Source organism: Varanus komodoensis, unplaced genomic scaffold (genome assembly GCF_004798865.1).
Source record: "Varanus komodoensis strain SLA01 unplaced genomic scaffold, ASM479886v1 scaffold7_3, whole genome shotgun sequence".
NCBI classification, from domain to species: domain Eukaryota; kingdom Metazoa; phylum Chordata; class Lepidosauria; order Squamata; family Varanidae; genus Varanus; species Varanus komodoensis.
Window position 1 is genome coordinate 75,008 of NW_025336480.1, and position 26,629 is coordinate 101,636.

General features: G+C 42.9%; 1 protein-coding gene across 1 annotated transcript; it reads right to left on the reverse strand.

Moving 5' to 3' along the window:
* Positions 1-4,015: 4,015 nt before the first annotated feature.
* On the reverse strand, positions 4,016-24,707 carry LOC123035807 (putative calcium-activated potassium channel subunit beta). The gene is made up of 5 exons (XM_044454414.1): positions 24,642-24,707; positions 17,767-17,864; positions 10,489-10,658; positions 7,895-8,090; positions 4,016-4,300 (listed from the first exon to the last, which is right to left on the reverse strand). The coding sequence occupies exons 3-5, from the start codon at positions 10,620-10,622 to the stop codon at positions 4,016-4,018; spliced, it is 615 nt and encodes a 204-aa protein (XP_044310349.1). The 5' UTR covers positions 10,623-10,658; positions 17,767-17,864; positions 24,642-24,707.
* Positions 24,708-26,629: the final 1,922 nt, after the last annotated feature.

Sequence of the window (26,629 nt, forward strand, 5' to 3'; positions counted from 1 at the left end):
TCTACTTATTGAACCACAGTACTGGGGGTGAACCAATTGAACTAAAAAAAATAAGTTTTTAACTCAGTGCATAAAATTGAAATATAAATCTAACAATTAACCAAATTATTGGCATACTTTTTGGCAAATCACAATGTAACCTTCCTTTTTTTAAAAAAGATTTTATTAAGATTTTAAACTAATACTACAAACATCAATCATCAAATACATCGGATGAACTGGGTCAGCCCCTTACTACATATCTTTTAACATTCTATAGTCATATTCAAATCCATTTGTAATAGCTTAAAGACTTCTTTAAATCTAAGCCAAGTCCCGTTTCTCCAGCCAATGATAAAAAAAAACCCAAGTTTGATAGAAGTCACAATGTAACCTTCCTGTTTGTCACACCCCCTTGAAATGCCACCTTGCATCCCCTAGGTTTGTGGGTATCACAGGTGGGAAACGCCTGCTTTAGTGTGTGTGTGTGTGTGTGTGTGTGTGTGTGTGTTCTTATCTAGGAGTACAGATGCATGCTTTTCATTGCACAACACTGCAATATAATAATTGTTTAGCTACAGTAAAGTAATGGCCAGCCGGCTGACAGTGGTTTATTTGTTGGTCACTTAACTACTATCTTGATCACACAAGATTCATTTTGTGTGTGGCTAGGGCTAGAAATGTTTCATGACTTTTATGAAATATCCTTGTTTCCCTGCAAAACTGAAAATGGGTGAGAACTGGCTTCCCAGTCTCTCAGCCTCATTCTAGGGGCACAAGAATTGGAAGGATAGCTTGACATTTTTGGGTGATCTGGAAAAATCCTGAAGCATTTTGCTCCAGACTTGGGGGTATATATATTTACCACAAAGCAGCAATGATAGTAATCTCCTTTTGAAATTCTATTTTCATGTTCTTATTTCAGTAGTTTTCACTGCCACTTAAAAAAAAAATAACTCGCATCACTGATATTCTAATGGGGTACTGCATTTCAAATGGTACCTTTAGGGTACTTTGGCCTGAACTTTTGTTTCAAATGCTTAAAGGCTAAGGTTGCAAAGAAATGCGCTCTGCATATGCCCAGTAGCACCATTCCCTATTTCTTAGATCATGTCTTCCATGGCTGAGAGCCAGCATTTGGGAAGCTTCTTTTCTCAGCTGTAGTCTCCAGTGGATCTAGTATGTTTTCTGTTCCACATTTGCTTACCACCCCTTTATCTCTGAATTCCTAATCTTTTCTCTATGAATAATTCCTGGGGTCCCTTCTTCTTTTCTCCATGTACCCTTACTGTTTCCAATTGTGTTCTCTCTCTTTAAATAATGTACATTAATAGACTTTTCTGTGAAAGTTGCCTGTAGGAAGGAACGTTCCTGAGCATAAGGACTGCAGCTTTCTGCTGCATCCAGGCAGAGGTTCTGCAAAGTACTAAATCAGAATCCTTGGCATCCTTAAAGGGAAAGCAAGGAGTTTTTTCATGTACACACTGTCCAGAGGACAGTGTCCCCACCTTGCAAACAAACCCATTCTCTCTTTGGCACTCATTGCATTCGTGATGAAGGGTTGACATGTCTGTTTAGAGTGGATGGGTGAGGGGTGGGAAGATAACTGCTAGCCCACCCCCAGTCCAGAAAAGAAGGAGAAAGGCAACTTGCCATCCCAGTCCTCATAGTACACAACAGCTCTCCCATAATTTAAAAGCCAGAATACAATTTCCATAGAAGATACTGTGAAATAATAGTAAGGGAGAGGTGCTTCTGAACATATGCAGAGTGCCAATGTCATCACAGAGTTACTGCAACCTTCCTTTGACTGAATTATTTATTTATTTAAAATATTTATATGCTGTCCTATTCGCAAAAAAGCCTCAGGACAGCTTACAATGGAATAACATAAACAACATAATTAAAATTCCCCACCCACACTGGCTGCAATTAAAAACAAAGAAAAAACAATATTATAACTTATTAAAATACCGCTGGAATAAAAAGGTCTTAACCTGGCGCCAAAAAAACATATAATGACGGCACCAGGCAGACCTCTCTGGGGAGCGCATTCCATGGATGAAGTGCCACCGCAGAGAAAGCCCTCCTCTGGGTACTCACCCTCCTAATGTCCTTCATGGAGGGTTCCCGGAGGAGGGCCTCTGCTGCCGATCTCAAGGGGCAGGAGGGCAAATATGGAATTGACAAAATGAATGCAGATGCTTGATTTTTTTTCTTCCGCTACCACATACCTGTCAAATCCCCTTATGAATATGTAGGATGGATCTTCTTGGTCTGGAGTGAATTCTAGAAAGGCCTTTAAATTAGGTGCCGTGTCATTGCCACCCCCTTGAATTTAGAACAGCCAAGCAGGGCTGTCACATAGGACATCTTAGAGGGCTGTCATTCATAGGGTCACCACAAGTCAGAGATGACCTGGTAGTACCTAGGATACGTCTTAACGCATGGGCCTGATGGGCACTTGCCCGTGGGCCCCATACTAATCTAACCCTTGTTAACCCTTGGAAAATGGGAAAACTTCCAAAATTAACAGTAGTTGTAGGGGCCCCAGTACACTGCTTTGCCCAGGGCCCATAATGCTGTTAAGACGGCCCTGCCTAACAACAAGCTTTTCAAAGGTGCTCTGTGAAACAGCTGTGGTGCAGCATTTCTTCAGTATAAAGGTGCAGTGATGGAGAAGTTCTGCCTGGTGAATTTCTGCTTGTTACCTAGCTGAGGCTCTTTAAAGGCCAGGTGGGTCAGAAGAGTGATCTGAGGGGACCTGTATGGCTAAGGAGAGTCCCTCTCATCCCAGCATAACTGTGCCTTATGAAAGGTTCATAGAATCATACAGCTGGAAGGAGCCAGCAGGCCATCAAGTCCAGCCACCCGGTCAATGCAGGACTCAGATCACCCATCCAGATTTCAACCCAGCCTGACCCTGCTTAGCTTCCAAGATTAGGCAGGATCAGGCACCTCAGACTGGTTTTCAGAAAACATGCATCCTTGAAGAATGTAATAGTACATATTAACATGTTAGTTTTACCCAACCAGTACAGATCCATTATGGAGGGAAAACCCGCCTCTCTCACTTGCTGAGGGCTTGCAACCATGAGCTCTGAGCCATCTCTTGCTGATAACTTGCTCTAGCCCAAGGATAACATTGTCATGGGAACCAATACCTGAATTAGGATCTGCTTCCTCCAGACAACAGACCTCCAGGTTAGAGACAGTGAAATGCTCTAAAAATAGATGGAGATTTGGTACCCCTTCCTTCGAAAGTTCTCAGTCTGTTCAAACCAAAAAGTGTTGAAACATGATGTTCCAATAAACCCTAAAATTAATTCCAAAAGTTGCATGTTCAGAGATGCAAGGCTTCTTAAATGAGATGTTTAACCCACTGCCTTACTGAAATGTCTTCCATTTTTGGTGTGGATGTAAAAGGGTCTTTTTTAGACACGTTCCCCCACCCCCACCCAAGTTTTCAATTTCTCTGCCTTTCTCCATACTCTGTTAACCACACACAAGGTAACACTGCAGCATTGTTGTAGCATAGCCTTCGTACAGCAGATCTGAGACTTTTCATGAGAGTTCAATTCTAGTTTGAAATTTCATACTAGACTTTCCTCGCTCTAGAATAATCCTGCAAAAATGGCTGGAAAGTGCAGGAGACAACCCTGGAGGAGGTGCCATTGTGAAAAGACCCACAAAATGCTCTACATAGGAAGCCCACACTGAAAGAGACAAGCCTATGATTATACGCACATCATTCTGCCAGGTTGGCACATGACAACAACTGCTTTTAGTAAACCAGGAGAATGTTCTGATGGCATGAAGAGAGTCAGTATGTCTTTGTCCATCACCTAAAACTGAACAAGCCTCTGTAAGTCTGTCCAGTCAAAAGGAATTGCGTGCTTCTAAAGAAGTATCCCAGCTGAGAGCCATGCTTGTTGTTTTGCTCTTGTACCTTGATAACACACAAGGTGTTAACTTGAAAAGCATTCTCAGCTTCTCTCAAAGCTGTGATATAAAATACAGGCAGATGTGGGGCATGCTAGATTTCTGTTCTGGATTGTGAAGCAGATAGTACAGAAAAATACTGACTTACTTTCACCATGATGACAATCAAGACCCCACCAAGCAACATCAGAGTTGGCCAAAAGAAAGCAAAAATAAGGCCATCTAAAGAATATAATCTACATAAAAGGGCATTCTTTTCTTCTCTTGATGGGTCATAATAGCAAGGGAATATCTGCACCCTTCTGAAATTGTCCGTTATGTTTTTCACTAGCTTTTGAACTGCACTGTGATTCAGCGTATTTGGAGGGATAAAAGAACACTGTGGAAACAAACAAACAAACAAACCCAGGATATCAGTTAGCACCAGCATATACTCAGAAGGGAAGCACTAGACTGCAACCATCCTTAACAGATGCAGCTTCTAGTATTGCTTTCCTACACATTAAGTATCAAATCTTCACAAGATCATGCATATGAACAGCATCGTTACTCTTCAATAGAACTGGGTGGTCTTCTAAAAGCTCTCCTTAATTTAAATGAATTCTTCAAACCAACAGGAATGTGAATAATCTTTCCAGACCAATCTGAAGCATATCTCCCGAGCCTGTCAATTTGCTTTAGAAAGAATGCATAGAGGTGATTGTCCACGGGGGTGGGGCACTGATGGGGGATGCAGTGCGGATGAAATGGTGTGTGTGGAGCAAAAGTTTAACACTCAGAAAGCCTGAGTTCCCATTAGCAAGGCTGAGTTCCCATTGGAGCTAGTACTTTGTGCAGCTCCTAGGAACTAATGGGGCCATTTAATTGCTATGGAAGTAACCAAAGGCCATTGACTTGCGCTGAGACAGGCAGAAACAACTGCAGGGCTTCCTATCCTGGATGCTTGAACTTTGAGTACTTGGAAAAGGCTGTTTAGTCCTTGGAATGCTCACACCTAGTTTGAACGTAAGTCTTTTGAATGCTAAGTCCAAATAAAGTTAGGCTTGGATGATATCGCTTGACATTCTTAATGTTGAATGTGTTGTACATTGTTTCACTAAACCTCTGGACACCACTGTGTAGTTAATATTTGATGCCCCTACAATTTTTATAATTAGATTTGATCTCTCGTCCATTAACCACAACTCAAGAACTAAGAACTTTTCTCAATTACACAGTCCCAAAGGCTTTCTTTCTCATTGCACAGTAGGGGAAAGCTGTTGTTCTAGTCCGAGTGGTATTGATATTAAGGGTTAGGAGCTAGGGAAGAAGCTGACAGCTATATGGAGAACTTTTAAGGGCTGGATACTGGCAGTTTCCCTATCTCCGCTGCAGACACTTAGGACACAGTCCTACTACATAGACACTAGAAGGATGGAGGCCCCAGACAGTCAAGGCCACCACCCATCCAATGCAGGATGGGAGAAATGAAAGGAGCAATGGAGGGGGGTTTCTTTTCGGCCAGTCTAGATGGAGCCCTGAGCTGCCTAGTTAATGCATGTAGGTAGATGTATCCTCTGTCCTCCTTCCCACAGTCAAAGCCCCTGAAATCCAAAGGACATAATTCCCCAGCTTGGTAGAAAGGACCTCTGCAGAGCCTGCTGTGGTGGAAAGAAGGCATGAGGGGATGGAGTAGGTCTGACACCCAAATGTAGACTTCTCATCCAGCCGAGGTTTACAGTTTGGTTGGTGAGGTAAATCCACAATCAGGTGCTGCCGAGGAGCCATAGGACTGCTTTCTTAGCTGATGGTCCTCAGCACACCTCAACTGGATACAGTGAGAATTATCTCCAAGAAAGCATATATAGAGTGTTGCATTCAATATGTCAGCACAAATGCGTAAACTTTAACCTGCCTTATTGATATCAGAGCACAGGTTCCGTAGGAAGCAGTAACAATGCCCTACAGTTTGAGGTAGTTGCAAGGATGATGAAAATAATGAGTGCAACTCTTTGTGGACCTGTAAAATGTTGTTTGCTGAATATTAGGTGATAGTATTAGAGCACGGGGTCAAGAAGGTGAAGGAAGGATGTTGATGAACTATTGGTCAGTTGATGAACCCTTTGGCAGTCTGAGCAAAACCAAGGGAAAGCCAGGGAAAGTCTTGCATTGGACTTTCTGAAATGTAATGAAAAATGTTCAGTTTATCAATTTTTTATAGACTACTGGTAATTAAAAATAGATGTATCAGCTCTTCTGATTTTGCCTCAGAAATCTGTTTTCAGTTTAATATCAGTGAGTTTATTTATACTAATATAGTCTCTTTCCTAAATGTGTGAATAATGTTTTATTGAAAAGTAGTGCAGAATATCTGTTGGAGAACTGCAAAATGCCTATTTAAAAGAGGTAATTCTATTATGAATGAAACTCCTGAGACAGAATTTTCAAGCAACAATTCATAGCCTTGAAGCAACTGGTGAACCTTCTACAAGGGCAAATTGCTTTAGTGTTTATTTTCCTAGGAATGTTTCATATCTGAAATGTAAATAGAATGGTTTTCTTCTGTGCTGTGAATTATTACAAGGCATGGGAACTAATTACAAGTAAGGATCTGAATAAAAACAAGTGGATATGTAAATTAACTTCACCTAAAATAATTATTCTTTCCCTGAAAACTGTTTTGGCGTTGCTTTTGGTGGCTCTTGCTATGTGACTGGAGCTGACAGTATCTGATCTTATTCTGTACTGATACTGGGTATGAAATAGAGGTACACAGTTTCATTCAGTACTACTCTATAAGTGTGATAAATCCTGGGAAGTTGATTCATTAGAATTCTAGTGGGAAGAGAGGATTTTAGAATAACAGTAATGAATTATGCACAATAATAATTTAAAAGCACCCCCTTATTATAGCTCCAGTGAGATTTTCTCTCTTTTTTATAAATGGGACACTGAAAGCACATTTCCAGTCCTGAAAATATAAATATATATTTAGTCAAGGGTAGACGTTCTGGCCAAAAGTGGAGTAAAACACTACATTGAATTAAAAGAAATGTGTGCTTTTATGTCTTGCTAAAGTTGAATTCTGGGAAACAATATACCTGAGGGAAGTGCAGGGGTTTGAACATTTCATGCTCCCCTGAGGTGTGTTCAGTAAAAAAGACCCTCATCACCTGAGGATGAACTTGGAAGGAGTGCCATGGCCATCCATCTGCAGGCAGGTAGCCCGGGAAGCCAATGCAATGCCTAAATGGCTGGCTCTTGCGTGTCTGCGCTGCAGCATCTGTGCCAGTCCCTCCTTGGCTGTACATTCCAGGCACAAAATCAGCAGGTTGCCTTCAGCATAGAAGCAGAGCGGCTAACTAGACTCACAGTGGATGCAACCCATCAAGCCGGGCAAGTGCAGGCATACGGTTCACTGCAGCACTTGCCACTGGCCCAGTCAGGAAGGCTGCATGATCTAGCACTCTTGGATGGTGGACGGATGGAGGAACGGATGCTGCCATAGAGTGCTCCCTTTTGCCTCGGTTCCCGGAGGAAGCTATTTGGCAAGTGTAAACACTTTGCCAGAATCTGCTGCAAAGCCTCTTGTGCCTCAGCACACCTAGTCTGGGATAAAGAAAATCAGGAAGGGGCATCTCTATTTAGGATTTTTTTTTAAACGTTTAGCCTGTATGCTGTGGCCCATTCCAATTGTTTTAATTGTTTTATAGAAGTTTAATTATTTTAATTGGTTTTAATGTGCTTTTATTCTGTGAGTATGTTTTGCAAGCCCCCTAGGAAGGCCTTGGCAATTATAGGCGGCCTATGAATATATGTAAATAAATAAATTTCCTCCTGGAACTTTTCCTGTGTCTCTTCCTGGTCCTCTCTCCCACTGGACTATGTTAACTGTACATTATATCTGTGCATGGCAAAGAAAACATGGGTGTCTTTTCTCATCTAGCTGAGGGATTCAGAGATTCAATAACTTTCTGATAGATAGCGCTCAAACCTTGGGATTTCTGTAGACGGTGTCCTCTGTGTGGTGCAGCATTACCAACTTCCCGAGGCGCGTCAGGTTGACCTGGACCTTCAGACAAGGATAATGAAAAGTATTCTCATCACCGAAGCCTTCACTGAATGGAAATTGAACTTTTTTCTCGAGGCTGGCTTTCATCAGTTTGCATACACTTTCTTTGGTCCAGACACTGCGATAATGAACAAAATATCCACCGCTCACTTTTAAATGTCATAGATTAACATATAATCATTGTATAATGATTTAATAATCTTGCTTAAGACTACTTAAATATTCAAGGGCTACATTTGCTTCTGATATTGTTTGGCATTTCTGTGTCAAATGGAATGATTCAGAACAGTACTAAAAATCTAGCAAATGTTTTCAGATGCTTCTTTTTTCCAATTAAACAGTGAGTGGTCCTGTCCAGAAACTGGAGTTTAATGATAAATTATCTGAAGAAAACTTGTAAATGGCACACTGTCTAAATACAGCACTATTACACTTAGATTGTCTCCTCAATTTTTCTCTTACAGTATTTATAATTAAGTTTTTCTAAAAAAAACAATGCAAAGACAACACATTTGTTAATTAAAACATAATGGCAATTAAACTAACACCACTGCATTGTGTGAAATGAAATCTCTGGCAACAGCAGGCTAGTTCTTACATGAAAGGTTTGTTTGCATTAAACGTCTTTGTCTGCTGGCAGAAAAGGCAAAGAGGGATGACCATAGCCTGGGAACAGCGACTGAAAAGGCCTCTCTTGAGAGGTGTGTCCTCACCAAACACACCTCAGATGGCAGGGGTACTGAGAGAATGGCCTCTTCGGAAGATCCTAAAATCCTGGCGGACTTGGATAGGAGGCAACCACTTTTCAAGTAGCTTGCTCCCCAACTGCTTAGGGCACTATAGGTCCCAACCAACACTTTGAATAGTTTCTGGATATCGACTGGTAGCCAGTGAATTTGCTCTAACAGAGGAGTCTCATGGTCCCAGTCAACATTCTGGTCACATTCTGGGACAGCTCAAGTTCAAGGGCACCTTCATGTAGAGCACATTACAGGGATATGTAACTACTGTATGAAATGTCATACGGTATAATCGTGCATAATCAGGTTGGGATGATGCATCTGTAGAAAGCGTGCACTTGGCACAGTAACCTCAGTTGCGTGAGCTCACTTTTGGGCACCTCCTGTGATTTTGATCAAGGTAGCACTGCCCGTGACTTCGCATCCGCCTTAGCATGTGCCAGTGGCTGTCCCAGATGCCCTTGGTGGTGCGAGTTGGTAAACTGCCCCAAGGTCATTTGCCACACAGAAATCTAACAAATACATGTGAGTGGAACATGAGTGGAAGCTGCGAGGGCAGCCAGAGGTCAAGCAGGAGAGGTGGGAGTGAGGCAGGAGCCAGACAGGAGGTGCTGAGAGGGTGCAGCGGTGGTTGCTGGCCAGTCCCCATTACCTTCGCTCTCACATTTGTTTGCAATCTTCTCTAAACCCCCTTCATGGGTAATGTTTTTGGAAGGCTTGGAATATTGTAATCCATCTACAGTTTTCAGCCATCCTTGATATTGAAGAGGACCAATTGCATAGATGAACATCAGCATGTTTCCCTGTGCTTTGCTTGCAGATTTTTAATTTGTTTTTGCTATTAGGCTGCCTCCTGCTGCTGCCGAAGTCTGGCTCGGGTTGTTAACGGTACTGGCATTTCTTACAGCATTTCGTTTTCTACAAATAGGTACCTTCGCAGCACTGGAAACGTGTTCTTGTGGAATTCATGTAAATAGTGTTAGTATTTGGAAGGGGGAAGAGAGATAGGGAATGAATGATATGTGTAATGACGGAGCCTGGCTTAATTTTCAGTAGGTTGATTAATTTGTCAAAGTGTGCACAGCTCATCAGGTGCACCTGCTACTTGTTAGCCAACTGCAGCCAGCTGAAAACGTTATTGCTGCCATTATGTGGAATACCATGACTGCTCAGACCTCAAGCATGACAGCAAGGATATATGCACTTTCTGCCGCAAAAGCAACGGCTCCTCTGTAGACAGAAATTTGATTTGGCATGTTTAGCAATGAAGGTCTGCTGTGGCTGGGTTCTTAATGACCCTGTGGCCTGAAGTGCGATGGAGCTTCCATTCCGAGAAGACATCAGTGCCTAAAGCTCTCCATGGCCAGGCGCATACCCTTAACCTGGCCAGCCGTGCAACGGGCGCACAGCACAGGGACTCTGACCTTCCACAGTGCTTCTAAAGGGGTGTGTGATATGGGAGGTGCAGGGACCTGCTCATGCCACGCTTCCTCTGCCTACCCTTCTGAGAGGAAAGACGTCCACGACTGGAGCCTTAGGCTGCCTGCACTTCATGTGGCTTCACATGTAGGGCAGAGGAAAGAGCCACTTGCACTGTTTGTCTGCGCAGTCTGATGGGCTCGGATTGGAATCACGACATGTGAGCTTCCCAACGGACTTAGCTGGTTGGTGACTGTCTTATGGCTGCATGTGCATGGCATGCCTGCTTCAAAGAATGGCCAGATTCTTCATGCCGACAGAGAAACCCCCACAGGCAGGTCAAGGAAGCCCAGTTACCTTCTTTGGTACAATGGCACTATGGTGACCCCAATAAAGAAATACATAAAAACTGAGCAGGCCACCATTCCTAAGCCCAGGCAGATTGCTCTGGTCTCCCCTCGTTTCTGTGCGGTCACCAGCTTTTTGGCCATCCTGACTTCCTGCGGCCGATCTTGTAGCCTTTATCTCTGTGCAAAAAGAAAAAGCCAGAAGCAGTCAGGTTCCTGTCATTCAGATAGTTCAGCACATCTGGAAGAACTTGCATAATTCATTCTCAGGCTTTTAGAATCCTATATATATTTGCTTTCCAAGAACTGAAACTTCAGAATAAACCCAGTAGCATTGGCATGCAATATTAATTAATGGGATTAATCCACATTTTCAGGGATACATTTGTCATATGTTCACACCTTCATGTATTCTGTTTAATGAAGGTGGCCTGGTGTTTTCCCCTAGAAGGGCTTTCTGGGGCAGAAATACAAGCTGGCACTTTATGTGCTGCTGCAGTCACAGCTTCACATCCTTCACACTTGAAGGTGCTTTGCTGAAGGCTCTGAAATGACAAGCAATGCTGGGCTGAAGTCTATCCAGTGAGTTTTGCACATGGGGCATGAAGGCTGATGAAGGTCTAACAGAGCCAATTGTGCACAACATCTGGAAAGGAAGATAAGATAGCCAAGTCCCCCCCCCCCCCCGGTGGGAGCCTTGCTACCCTTCAGAGTTTGGCCAAACTCTGCAGCCCAGTAGCCTTCCTGTGACAGGATGCCCCACTGGGACATGGCATAGCATTATTCTCAGGAAATACTACCCCCATTATTCTCTTGCAGGGAAATACAAAACATTGTTTTGACCACTGAGAAAAGAATGGTCCCAACAAAATAGAATATTTATCTTTACCTTTATAGCAAAGATACTGAATGCATGCCAACTGCAGACAAGTCTGCAGTGTTCAGAACCTCTAAGAGCCGAAGTAGAGAGGTTTTAAGGGCATGAAACAATTTAAATGTATGGCTTTCCTATGAATCCCAGGGAAAGTTCTCACTCTTGCAGGGCTGGGCCGAGGCATTTTGCTGTCTGACTTTGCAAAGGGCAAGATGCAGCCTCCTTTTAGTTCTTACAGAAAAGCTGCTGGACTGGCTGTTGAACAGGTCTTTGATACATTGGACAGCACCTGGCACCACACCTGAAGCCCCACAGCAGCCTCCCAGCCGCTGCTGCTTGCAGGAACTACCTTGCTTAGATGAACGGTAGAGCTAGCCTTGCAGGACTGCCAGTAAATACATTACCGCAGTGACAAGCCTTCCTTGTTAATATACCTCCTGCATTTACAAGCAGATAGCAGCTTCGCAGAAGTACCTTTTTCTGGAACTGTGATGCTGGAGAAGGGGGAGTTTAATCACCCTGCACCCACACGGTCTCCAGACTCCTCATGCTTCCCCTGCCTGCTGTTGACATAGCAGAAAGCATGCAAATTAATTGCATATTGCTCTTAATGCTTTGTAAGCTGAAGGCACCTCTGTTCTAGAAGGGCATTTGCTTACTGTATATGGTCGTAATGTATGGGCATGATTTGTTTTTCTGGTGATGGTAATTTATTTTTTCACCTAAGGCACTATTTTCATTTGAAGTTTGTTTTTGCAGTCTCCCAATGGTGTCTGAACCCTGCATCTATTTATAGCCATGATGGGTGTGCTAGGGAAGAAAGTCCGCCAGCAGCTACTCATGCATTAACGACCATGTCCTTTGAACCTGCTGTGAGCAAAGAGTCAGACAAAATACATCCAGCCAGTGGATGTACTAGCTTAATTTGGAGGGAAGGATATTGTGCAAGCAGAGGAATAAAGTGTGTGCTCAACTAGCTGCTTTGGGAGGATGTAGCAAGGGGGATGTGGCTGCTGATCTCCACCCCAAATCAAAGCGGAGGCACTTAGATTCTCCCCCTCTGTGTTTGTTTTGGAGAAGAGGCGAGCCTTACATGAGAGGAACTTCTCCTGCGGTGATGTTCGTGTTGGCTTGAAGAGATGCCTTTAGCTCACAGGCCTTTTCCCTGTCAGCAAATGGTTTGAATGGCCCTCGTCAGTGGCAAGCTCTGGTCTTTCCTCAGCAGCGGTCAAGGGATGAGAAGGTAGAAATATAGATCTCTCCCTTTTCCTTTGCACAAGGAAGGAGAGCAGCTTGCAGGCTGATGCAGAGGCACTTCTGGTCAAATGAGCTGCCTAGCTAGAAAGGGAAACAGGTTGAAATCCGGCCTGTTGCATCCTAAAGCTTTAGTACTTTGGCACAAGTGGATCCAAGGATGGACAAATTGGTCAATTCTGCTTTCTCTCATTTTCTCACTTTTCCAGTTCTAAGCTTTTCCAGTCCATTCCATTCCCATGTCAGTTTATACTAGTTCTTGAAAAGAATTCTGGAAAAAAAGTGTGCATTTCTCCTAATATAGTTGGCATTTTCACCATATATATGCAGTTTTTGCAGGCAGTTTCCCCTTATATAATGCTGCTTTGTATATCATTTGCATTTGTTGACACCTTTTTCATTTGAAGAATGACCCTGCGAAATCCTGAGACAGTCTAATATCAAAGGACAACTACATTCCATTGCACATTTTAGTTTGGCGAATCTGTTAAATGCCCAATGAAGGCAATATTTTGCATGTTGGGCTCAATGAGAGTTGTAGGGCAATTTTCTGTATAAACATGCATAGGTTGAATTTTTTTTTTTAGGTTGAAATTTTTTATTTAAATAAAAACATACTACAAAACATGCATAGGACTGTGTACCCCAAATGTACTATTGTGCTTTTGGCTCTTTACCCTGTTTTCTTGTTTCTTTTTAACTTTGATTCTATTCTGTTCTAAATGTAAAGGCTTGATACTTTATCATGTTGTGTTTTTAGGGTTAATTTTTAATCCTGCCCCTGAGAGCTTTGGCTATTGAGTGGTACAAAAATATAATTAAATAAGTTGTTTAGAAGTTTATAAATAAGTTTTTAATCATTAAAATGCAAACTGAACAAAATTCTTCCTTGCCTTAGGATACTTTTCAACCTTACTCTGAAAATTTCAGCCCATTAAAAATAGCTGTAAGCGGCAGCAAATTTTGATAGGGCATCAATGCATCCCCACCACCACCACATACACAGAATAGTAGAATAGTAGAGTCGGGATGGGGGCAGAAGGCTATTGGGCAGGACACTGAATTGAAGCATCCTTCTCAGATGGCTGCCCAGCTGCATCTTGAATGCCTCTGCAGTGGGAGAGCCTACAACCTCCCTAGGTCAGTGGGTCCATTCTTGTACTGCTCTAACAGTCAGGAAAGTTAGAGCCAGTGAAGCCAGACCTTGGCTCAGTGTGGTTTGAACCCGCCCATTGTTCCGTGTCCTGCACTCTGGGGATGGTGGAGAAGGAAAGTTCTGCCTCCTCTTTGTGGCAGCCTTTTGAGTACTTGTGGAGTGCTGTCACTTCGCCCCTCCGTCTTCTCCTCTTGAGGCTAAACATGCCCGGTTCTTTCAATCCATCTTCATAGGCTTTGTTTCCAGGCCTCAGATGATCAGCTCCTGCTGAATCTGTTGTTGAATAGAGTACTTAATCTTTAAAAGCTCTGCATAGCTAGAATCCAAAGAATCTTGAGGAGAACTGCAATCGTCCACCACCACTGCTTTCTCCGTGTCAACACCTCATTTATGGGATTCTCTCCTTTGGCATTATTTTAGACAGCCAAACTTGGCTTTTCATTCTTTAAACCAAGGTATTCTCATGGCTCATGGTATTTATTGGCTTCTTTGCACTGCTGCCTTCCTTGTGCTCGTTAACTGTATTCCAAGGTTGATCCAATTTTTTAAAAAAATTAAGAGCATTTCTTGAAGGGCAACACAGGATGTTTAAAAATGAATGGGGGATCTTCTGATAGAAGCAGGACGTGACTGGGATGTGTAACACAGGAAGCTACCAGGCAGTATGAAACTATTACTCCTTCTAGCCCAGTGTTGTTGACATGGATTGGTAGAAACTCTCCAAGGCTTCTTTCAGGGGTTGTTCTTGAAATTGCCCTTGGGGCCTCCTGGATGCAAAGCCACTGAATTGCACCCCCCACCCGCAGCTACTGCCGCTCTTCTGTAAAGACATGGCGTATGACCACAGAATGGGTGATTCACCACGCTACATTGAGCTGATCAGGCAGGTTTTGGCTTGATATCCCTCTCATTCCTTTAAGCCCCTGACTCCCATTGCATGGCTTGTATGTATGCATGTATGTATGTATTAAAAGCTTTTGTATGCCATCCTATTATTCAAAATCTCAGGACGGCTTACAATGTTTAAGAGAGTAGGCTGAGTCACGAGCTTCCAGGCTTGGTGTAGAGGATTCCTCAGAGCCACGACCCACGGCTCTTGCCACCCGCTTACTGACAGTGCGCTGTTGGACTCCTGTGGCCAAGAGGCAAGGATGAGCACACAAATCAGAAAATGTCTGCCAGTAACCTCTGTTTTATGGCCCAGTGATAGCATCTGTGACTCCACAGTTCTATCTTGTCTATCAGCAAGATGCAGAAATGCACTCTAAATCCTGAATTGTGGTCACTCTGTGAAGCCAATACCATTAAATTAGGGTTAAGAAAAATATTGGCTGGCACTTTGGATTCTGGCCAGATAAAGGCCACAGCCATGCAAATAACTGTGCTTCAGGTGGACGTTGGGCATTGTATGGGTTTCGTTTGTGATGTGTATTAAAAGAGGAATTTCCTAGAAGAGCTTCTTACCAGGTTCATGTGCCCTAGCTACTCTTCCATTTATCTAAAACATGAATTGCACACATTTCTCCCGATTGAATGGATTTCTTACATCCAAAATACAGGTCTAGCTATAGCGAGACAGCAAGAAGCCAACTTTGTACTTTTGCTGTTTTGCCATCTAGTTATTTTGTTCACAAAAGCTAAATTTGAAATTGTTAGCTGCTGGTTTTAAATGGCATAACCAAAAGAGCATTTGAATATGAAAACACTGTAAATGTGAAAGTTAAGATGCCTGGAGCTGCATATAATGTACATGGAAAGGCTGAGTGTTTTGGTTTGTTTTTTGCTGAAAAGTGAACCCTGTTCTTTTTCCTTGTCCCTGTATTGTTCTGCTTACTGCCTTAATTTGGATCTTTCAGTCCCTCCCCACATAGCTCCTATAGGGTTTTCTGTTTACACAGTAGACTTTAGAAAAGTCTTTCCTCTCACACTTTTTCCAATTTAAAAACTGTTTTACAAAGTCTAGGGAGCTAGTGTTGGTCTGACAGAAGGGCAAGCACAACTTTTCTCAAAGATAAACAAAGGTAACTAAGTGATTGACACAAAAGGCACTCAGTAAATGTTATATGTGCTCTTTTTTCTGGCTTGAGGGAAATGGAGATTTATAGAAACTGCAGAGTGCCCTTCCACATGGGTTTACTGCTAAATTTATGTACATCTGGCTGAATTCCAAACCCTTTAACAGATAGTACCATCCAACAGGTAATGTTGCTTTATTTGTTTCACTCTGCAAAGAGCTCAGTTGGATTTTTAAAATGTTTTTGACAACTGTTGAAGTGTGGGCTTTAAAGGATTTAGCAACTGTTTGATTTTTTTTTAAATCACTTTATTTTTGTCCCTGTTCCTGCAAATACACAAGTGCTTCTACCCATTGCTATGTTCATACTGATAAGAAAATTGGAAGGATGTTCAAGGATATTTTCCCCCTTCATACTAAAGTTTTGTAGAGAGGTGAAAAAAAATACAGGCTACAATCCTATGCATGTTTTGACAGAAATAAGTCCTACAATAAGTCACAAGAGGAAAAAATGCAAGATATAAATGCGAATTAATAATAATAAAAATAAATACAGTTCCCACCATGCTCCACTCAGCTTAGTGATGCTAGGTGTTGAAGGACTTCTGTTGAACTATGCAGGGGATTGTGCCCTTTACAAAGAGGTTTTTAAACCCCTATTTTGCATGGTAAATCCTTCGTAGCCATTTACTGCAACGTATTTCCTACTGTCAACAACCAGGCAAACATGGCCCTTGCAAGTTTTACTTTTATTTTGCATAGGCGAGAATTACATCCCACGGATAGAACCCTGCTACAGTTTCACTGCTCACCCAAGTTCCAGAGCTGTTGCTGAAAGATCCTGCTGGCCTTGGGCTCAGGGAGTCTTCCCAGCTCCCTTACAGCTGAGGCGGGAATGTCCTCGGCTTCTTGTTAACCATTAGCAAAAATTACTCGGTGGACGCTGCTGGATGAAAGATGCTGGCTCTGTGTGTGTGTGTGTGGTGAGCAGGATGCCATGATCCATGTGCTTGATGCTTCATACAGTGTGGAAGGGCAGATCTCTGCCCCCTGAGTTACTGTGGGGCAAGAGAATGATTTCTGAAAGCTTTTCATGGCAACTGGCTGCTAGCTGCCAAGCACTCAGCCAACCCGGTTGATGAAAAGGAAGTGTGGTAGCTGAGTAGAGGCAGCAGCCGTGTAGGACCAGGAGGTTCCGAGCTCTCACTTGTGTCTGCCTAACATTATCTGCATTCCCACCACCTCTGCTACCCTCTCCCGAGGGACTAACCCCTCTCTCCTCGTGCCCCAGGACTCTGCATCCAGGCCTCCTTGCTGTAGTTGGCGTACTGGTCTTAGAAACAGCCCAGATCAACAAAGCACTGGAGTAAATACGTCCAGTTGATGTAACTTAAGTCCCAATCTATATGAGCAGTTGGAGCTGCAAAGCTGTGGTCAAGCAGGAGGGAAAAATGTTGTGACTTCTGGGACTATTCTATCATTTCATTCAAGATCAGCTTAGCAAAAATAGGTATGAATGCCTTCAGAGGTTCATGGCTCTCCAAAACCCATGTGAGTTTTGCTACTGCTAAGTACCAGCCTTCCTTTTTCTAGTACCCCGTAGTCTTATGTTATCTGTTGATTATACTGAAGTTCATGAAGACAACCTTATATCTCTCCAGGGATTTAGTTACTTTTATAGAACAAAAGGTATTTAGGTGCAGGATTGAGCATTTTTCACTTAACTGTTTAATGTACAATTCCATTTGTGTCTACTCAGAAATAAGTGTTACAGGATTAAGTGGAGCTTACTCCCAGGTAAGTGTGCCTAGGATTGTACTCCTCCTAGGACTGAACTAGGATTGTAAGAGATCCAACAAGCAACATTAAGCATTGCAAAGCTCACTTAGCAAAACAGCAAATTTCACTGAAAGCCACGCACTGTGCTCCAGAGACAGTTTCTGATTTTAAGGAATCAGTATTCATTTCAAGCCAAGTTGAGCTGTCATACCTGATTACAGGGAGTTTGTGAAGTGATGGGCATTTCTGTAACCATGTAGATGTACCACTTTGAGAATAACATTGAGTAGCAGATCTTCTCTGCTGGGTCTGCAGGAGAGGGAATAAACAAAAGTTCAAATGAGACATTTTAGATTCTACATCCATTATAGAAAAGAAACATAACGGAAGAGTTCTCCAAAAGGGCTGTATGTTATAATCTACTCAATTAGGGATGTGTAAGAAATGTACTTCTGTTTATTTTTGATAAGGTTTTACTGAGTTCCTGGCTTCCAAACTGAACACCAACTTGAACCCAGTCTGCAGTCAAAGTCTATACATGTTCAAGCTTGCAGTGTTATTTGCGAACATATGTACATCTGAAAAATGCCACAAAAATGAAATGAAAAACGAAAAAAATGAAAAATGCACCCTATTAATAAATAGTAGTCGAGTGCATACATTTCATAAAAGTACACGATATATACATCTGCAAAACTTTCTACAGCTTTTCATGCGAAAATTAAACAACAACAACTTGTGATTTGATGCAGACTCAAGGTGGAACCCACTTTGAAATGGAATTTGGAGGACCTGGCAAGCTTAGGCATTGCTTATTTCTGTATCCCTACACTCCTATAGCTCCCATATATAGGATCAAGCTGAAAGAAAACTGTGTAAGCTGGGCCTAACTTTTTTTACAGTCTGCAGCAATCAGGAGGGCTTTCCATGTCTGCAGCACTGAAAAATCCCAAGTTTTACAAATTACGGACATAATGACGCAATGAATGATGACCTTGATGTTCCTTCTAATTCTGCCTTACCTTGGACCCCTGATGATCCTTGAACCCCTGATAAGCTCACTTTCAATAGGGATCTTCCCAATGTTGCCTTTCAGATATTCCCCTGATGGTCAGGAGACGTGGAAGGAAAGAGAGCTGCAGCTCACCCTGACTGTCTCACATGGCCTTTGGGGAAAAAGGACAAGGGCTGCTATCTTCACAGCAGGGGAGGTATGGATGCAGGCTCTGCCCCGCGTCTTACAGTGCATGGCTGCTCCGTGTGGTTCACCCATGCAAGCCTCTGCCCAGTGGTGCAGGCCTACCCAGGCGGCGGAAGGCCTGCTCCCCTGCCGTGAGGGGGCCTCCTGCCTGCACACTGCAGGCGTGGTGAGGAGAGCCCTTGTAGGTGCAGAATGGTCTGTGTGCAGGCGTCAGTCCATAGGGATTTGAAAGCAGTGACCTACTTGGATGGGGAGGTCTGAAGATGCAGGATTTTAATTGCCTCTACAAAATTATAGGCAGAGTGGCAGAGTGTCCAGCTACACAAAAAAGTTTGAGAAAGAAAGAAAGAAAGAAAGAAAGAAAGAAAGAAAGAAAGAGACAGACAGACAGACAGACAGACAGACAGAAAATGGAAATGTTTCAGGACAGTGGCCCATGTTTATTTTATTTCTTAATTTACATCCCACCTTTTTTCTTTCTAAGAAATGAGTACCGCTCCTGACAGACTGGGCCAGTCATCAGTATATGCTACTGTTTGGACCCTGGCACTCTTGGCCCAGTTAAGCACAGCAAGGGGGAAAGGCTGAAAAAACTAAGTTTTATTCTCAAGAACAGGTTCATTCCCAGCAATATGGTAATCAACCCCTGGAGCCCCCTTTTATGCCCTGAATGACCAGGTAGCACAGAAAGTTGCTTGAATGGTTGAAACTCCCGCCGGGGCTCCTGATTGGCACATTTGAATCCATGTGGTCTCCGCGCACACCTGGGAGGCTGGGTCACCTCAGGGCTGGGCTGAAGGCTTTTAGGCAGGCGATTGCTCCATCTCCAGCTGCTGGTGAGTTTCTATTATTGTGTGAATGCTTGGAATGTGACTAACCAGCTCCTGCCTAATGCTGGCCAGCCAGGTATGTCCTATACTACTCTTTCCTAACCCTTCCATGGAAGATCAGCTAAGACTCCTGCGAGAGAGGAATGCCTAGAAGAATGTCTGCATATTGCAATAACATGTACCTTCACTTTCCCCCACAAGAATTTGATGGTCAAGATCTTCCTGGGTATGTACAAAGCGCCTACATATAAAAAATCTGAAAATATGTTCAGCAAATGAAAGAATGATAAGGAAGAATATCTTTGAAGGAAATTTAGTAGTTAAAGTCCATTTAACCTGAAGGAAATTGCTGCTGCACAGATGTGCACACCCAAATCATTAATAGAGAGCTGCTGGCCATGCCAAGGGACTGGCTGGAGAATATTGGAACAGGGAAGCACTAAGTAATAACAAGGGTGATGCATCCCCTCCTGCCCCCCCATCTTTGTGCCAAGTTCTGTTTTAGATACGAGCGAGTAAATCAGCCGTACCAACGCTAAAGGGTGCAAACCAGCATTTCTGAAATCTCTGGTGATCTTGCATTCTAAATGTTTTTGTGGCCTTGCTCCATTTTTCTGCCTACACATTCTGTATGGTGAAACTATCCAAAATCAAAATTAGTTGGGCCTGATCCAGCAGCGTTTTCATGATTCTCAGAACAAAACAAACCCTGACTTTTCCCCACAGGCTTTCATAGGTTTGGATTTCAAATAGAGACTTATATTTTCTGTGCATTCTGCACAATGAACCAGCTACCCTCTCTTTGCGTGTGTTTCCCTGACAGCACCGGCATCAGCAATGTGCCAGGTCCCCTGGGCAGGCGTTTTGTCGATGAAGCAGCTCCTTGGGCAGATGCTGACTTCAGTGCCCTTCCATGCTGATTTATTAGGGGCTTTCTGAGAACAAAGCACACGTGTTAATGACCAATCGGAGGAAGACATGTGCGGACTCATTGCACTCTGATGCAAGGGGCAGAAAGGGTTCTGCATGCCACATTTCCGTGATGCCCATGCAGAAAGAAAAAAGTAAAAGCTTAAAATCCCAATAACACAGATTTTGCATGTAAAATGTTGGATTCTAACTCATTGATCAGTTTATGAACTCTGACAGTGGTAATTTGCCCATCAGTATTTCTGTTTAATGAATGTTCAACTGTGCGATGGCATTTGCTTAAGATGGAAGTTCACTTTTTATTATCCATTGTAAGTTTGAGATCTCGAGCCACGGAGGAGCATTCCTTGTGCCAGTGAAGTTGGGATTGTTTTGGTTAACCATCTGGTTCCAGAGAAGAGACTAAAAGTACATTTTTTTATCCAGTCAGCTTCCTAGGCTGTTGCTAGCCAAGCTAAGCTGTGCACATGAGGCTACAGTTACCCAAGACTACAGCCATAACCTGGGGACAAAAGATAACTTGCATGCTTATCTGAATGCAGGTTCTGCTGAGTTCTGCTCCTTTGCCATTTGAAGTGTTAATCTGTTTTAGGAATGAACCTTCAGTGACTGAGAAGAGGAAGAATAGGGCATGATGCCCAGTGGGTCCTCTAGAAGTCACCTCTACTATTTTTGTAATGCTGTTTCAGTGCAAAAATAAAATGTTGCTATAAATTTGTTCTAACTTCCAGAGACTGAGGAGGAGGAGCGCTTGCACTGAGGAGTGACCTCTGTAATTGCCAGGTGCTCAGGCACATCGCTGGAGTCCCACTTTTCATTCAGACAGTAATACTTTGCTATTCACACAGCACCTCACAGGTTCTGAAATCCTGAACTTTTCTCCTTCTTTTGTCCTGCTTTGACCTTCCTCAGTCTCCTGCTAGGTGTTTTTCTTTTAACTTAATCTGTTGTTTCAATATATATTCTGCCCTTCAAGAAATACTTCCCAAATTGGTCCTATCAATTCAATTTACTAACTTGCCCTAACACAACAGCACATATGTGAATTTTACATTTTGAGCAAAACAACTCAAGCTACCATACTGCTAAAGCAAATCTTGGTTCATTTCCAGCCGTTAAGGAAAAATATTTAGGCGTTGACCTAATTCCTCTGGTAAGTTCTGGTTCTCTCCAGGGCTGCACCTTTCCAGGGAAAATGGTTAGGCTGATGGGTCAGAGGTTCTGGTAGCAGTCAGTTGTCAAAGGGGACCTGGCACACAAACAGAAGCTGTTCCTGGGGAGGGCCCTCGCCACAGAAAGGAGAATCACAGGGCTATGCGTGAAGCAGGAGAGTCTGTTGAGCCACTTCCTTCAGCTGTTCTATTAACACAAAGTCATGAATAGGAACTGGAAATTTTATTGAAGGGATTGGAAAGAGTACTGGTACCACTAGTTTCATAATGAGGGATGGAGAGAAAACACTAGCAAAGCTACTCGGTTCATAAAAGGCCTCGAGCTTCCAACAGCAACACAGTGACTGGCTTCGGATGACGTAACAACCCAGGATGGTTGTTCTGCACTGATTCATGCGTGGGCAACAACCCACTCAACAGCTCATGGGTGGCTGTAGGTGCTGCTCTATCCAGAATGGGGGGGTACCTCATCTGAAATGGGAGACTGAGCACTTCATTGTTAGTGGCTATTGAACACAATCACAGCACACACACCCCGCTGCTCTTGCGGTGGGGCTACTGGGTGAGCCCTGGCACCAGCTGGCTCTGGCCGCCCCTGCTCCAAGCAACCTCGGACTCACTGCAGCTTCCCCCCCCCCTTCCCCTTACTTTCCGGGACAGGGGAGATGGAAGCCAGCTTTCGTGGGCCCCATACTGACTGCCACAAACAGTCCATTCAAAGTGCCTCAATAGTATGTTGTAGGACCTTCTCATAGTTTCCAAACATTGTTGTCAATTTTGTGTCCAAATTTTAAGGGTTTTTTTTTTTAATTTTGCCATAGTTGTACAACTGTGCAGGGATGTGGGGCAATGTCCGGGAAGGTACCTGCTGCCAAGGAGCGGCAAGTGCTAGTCCTGGATGTTGCCAGAAAAGGCTTCAAATATATTTTCCCAGCTTGTTTTTTTTTTTCTTGACAGCTATTAAAAGGTGAGCTGTTAAAAAAAGGCACAAGTAAACTTTAGCTGTGAAAAGAGTTTTGGCAGGATTTAAACTTTCACATAAAGATCCTCAAAATATTTTTCAGTTCTTTAGTTTCCACTTGGGTACACATTTTGCACTTTGTCCTGAACCTGTTAGTGCTTGGGAAAGGGTAACTTTAGTGTGACAATTTTGACAGCTAGCTTTCAAAATGCTGGGTCCAATTAAAAAGTTTTTTTTTCTTTGAGTGGTAGCAGGAGTTTTTGGACTAGGACATACGCAGACACAAGAGCATATCATCACACTTAATGTCACGGGAATGTGATACAGTGTAGTACTCTACCAAAGAGAAGGTGGGCGGTGTCTTTTCTTAAAGGACAAATAGATAAAATTGTATTTTATGCACAGTCGTGAGCATGTGCATTGTTGTAACATATGGATCTTATACAATTGCACCTAATTTCTAGCAAATGAGCTGCCAGGACTTAGGTTTTACAGGAAACACCTTCACCCAGTTGGGAAGCTCTTTCCTTAATCCCAGTTGCATGTTTGGTGCTACGGTGCTATGCATGCATGGTAATATACATTATATGCGTGTACAGATATATGTTGTGTACATTCTGAACTTCTTCATGAGTATAGCATATAGCAGCTGTACCAATGCTAAAGAAGGAGACAGGCATCAACAGGCTTGCGTAAGTGGGGCAGCCCTTTCGAGCACCTCCTGGGAATTAAGCATGCTTCCTGGGGATGGGATGTGTGCTGACTGTTGGGGAGGGAAAACTAATGGAAAACCGGGAATAGAAAGGAGTATCCTGGATGGCTGCCTCCAGGATTGGAGCCTCCATGCCACAGTGCTTGCAAGCCCCATTTTTGTTAATCTAGGCTTTCTTCATATATCGCAGAGCCAAAACTGAGATCCAGGGCTGAGCCTGGGGCACCTTGGCACCATGCAGTTATGCAGCATTTCTTCTGCAGTTGAGGGAAGGCTTCGTGGAAATACAAGTGGACTTGTGGATGCAGTGCAGGGATTCCTAATGCGGGGAGGTATACCGAATCCTGAAATATGCAGTATTTGGTGACTGGGTGTGTACGCCACAGTATTGAGGATGGAGTGTACTTTGTGGAAAAATGCCAAAAGGGAATCGAGTATTCTGGCAGAGCAAAAGACCAGTCTCTAAATAAATAGAATTAGCTTTTTGACACACGATCAGGTGATGATGACAATATTTGGGAGAGAGAATTAGATGCTGAAATGATCATTACAAAATCGAAAATACTGATGTAGAATTAGATGTCTAGAAGAAGAGCACTTTGGGAGATTGTGATATGAACTAGTTCCTCTCTTGCTGGCAAAAGTTAGTTCTCTGTTCCAAACAGTTCTATGTTGGGCTGTCATTCTCTGAATCCTGAGTGTGTCCCCACTGGCACAGGGTGTGGCATACTGGGTATCTCTGTATTTTTAAAATCTTGGCATAGGGCTTCTCTCGTTTGTATCCAAAAACAACATCTGCAGTAGTGCCAGCGCAGTGCAATACAATACAAATGTTCACCAGAAGAATGTCTACAAGCTCCACTGAAAATTGAAATAGGAATGCCAAATACAATGAGTTCCTCTTAGGGAGCGAAATGCTGCTGAAGCCGTGGACGCTCATTAACAAAAACTAGAACATAGTCCCTTACTCTGGTGGATGCCTGGCTACCCACAGCGTAATTCACAAAGTATCAGCATCATGGGTGTTAAATAATTCAGTTAATTTGTTCCAGCTCTTATGCATTTCCTTTTAGGAAAAGGAAATCCTTCTTTTCTATTACTTCTTTCCCATGGTTTAAAAAATAAAGTCTGGAGTGGCTGGGATCTCTTAGTTATTTTGTTAGGAAAAAGACAAGGAAATTAGAATTGCTTTGGAGAAAGAGAGAGAGAAGAAAAAGATAAAATACCATAATGCAACAGTTTGCGAAGAGTAAAACAAACTTTTCCAAAATAATACTTACGATCTGATGGGAATTAGTAAGGCTTTTGTTCAGAAGTTAGTGGAGTTTTTAATGAATCCTAAAATGTGGAAGCTGTCCTATAGTGGCAACCAAGTAGCAAACCTCGCAGCTTTAAAATCCACTTTGCACAGAACTCTCTTGCAGTGAATGCTGGGACTGAACTTTTGGTTTATTTTCCATATCAAGAATTTTTATTACCATAAAAGGTAAGGTATGGAAGTATGAAGCCATCTAAAGATGAATAGCTGCAGAGCACAGATTAACAATGTTGTGAACAACTTCCAGCTGAGGCAGTCTCCTTGTTTATTCTCAAGAAATAGTGGGACTCCATAAAGGTGTCCACTTTGGAATATCTATACCATATTGCAGCTGAATATAGCCTGAACGTACCAGATGATTTTCTTCTTCAAATGGCAGACCCTGTTTTTTATGGGGTTTAAATTATGGATTTTAAGTGTTTACCTATATTGCAGACACATGTCTAGGATTTTGGGTTTCATTAAGATGATGCTTGTGTTTAAATGTTCAGTAATATAAATTTCTGTATTATGTGACTTATAAATATTTGAGCAGTTGGTTAGACTCTCAGTGTTACATCTGGGCTTACTGATTTTTCTCATGGCAGAGCACCCTTGAGAGAGAGAAACAGTAAAAGCAAGCAAATGTGAGAAAAGAGACTTTGGAAAGGATTTAAATAACTCACATGTTAGTTCAAGGGTCTCCCTGCATTCAGTCTTACTCTTTGTTACATCCTTCCTTGCCACATTTTGTCACGTAAGTGGGGAAATGTCTTGTTATTGTTGAACCTTCTGATGAGAACACTGATTCATTTTTCTGGCAAGGCATACATAAAAGCCCTTTAGCTGTTGGGAGAATCAGCCTTAAAAGTAATTGGCTCCCTACCCTTAAGAAATGTATCTTTCAACAGTAAAAGGGGAAGCAGGCTTAGGATGTGCAGAGGATTTAGCTTACTCTTTCCTTATACTTTGGTGTTTAAATGCTCGTTGTTTAAAGGAAACTTCACATAAGAATAGGTGGATACAAATATGGATGCAGAGATTCAAAACTCTGAAATGTAAGCAAATATGACTGGTCAGGGTTTAATGGCGTAGCTAGGCAAGAAGTTTGGAGTGTGGTTTTGTGGATGGAAAGAAGATTTTGGATTGAAGTTTTCAGACAAAATCTCTTTCAAAAAGAATCCCATTTGAAAAATATCCATCCCAAGAGCCATATATGTATTTTGCATTTGATGCCAAGAAGTGTTTATTCTATGCTTTATCAAAATGCCTAATCTACAAGAATACACCACTGGTGGCCTTCCCAGTTGGGTTTTAAACCCCTATTTTGCATGGTAAATCCTTCGTAGCCATTTACTGCAACGTATTTCCTACTGTCAACAACCAGGCAAACATGGCCCTTGCAAGTTTTACTTTTATTTTGCATAGGCAAGAATTACATCCCACGGATAGAACCCTGCTACAGTTTCACTGCTCACCTGAGTTCCAAAGCTGTTGCTGAAAGATCCTGCTGGCCTTGGGCTCAGGGAGTCTTCCCAGCTCTCTTACAGCTGAGGCGGGAATGTCCTCAGCTTCTTGTTAACCATTAGCAAAAATTACTCGGTGGACGCTGCTGGATGAAAGATGCTGGCTGTGTGTGTGTGTGCTGTGATCAGGATGCCGTGATCCATGTGCCTGATGCTTCATACAGTATGAAAGGGCAGATCTCTGCCCCCTGAGTTACTGTGGGGCAAGAGAATGATTTCTGAAAGCTTTTCATGGCAACTGGCTGCTAGCTGCCAAGCACTCAGCCAACCCGGTTGATGAAAAGGAAGAGTGGTAGCTGAGTAGAGGCAGCAGCCGTGTAGGACCAGGAGGTTCCGAGCTCTCACTTGTGTCCGCCTAACATTATCCGCATTCCCACCACCTTTGCTACCCTCTCCCGAGGGACTAACCCCTCTCTCCTCGTGCCCCAGGACTCTGCATCCAGGC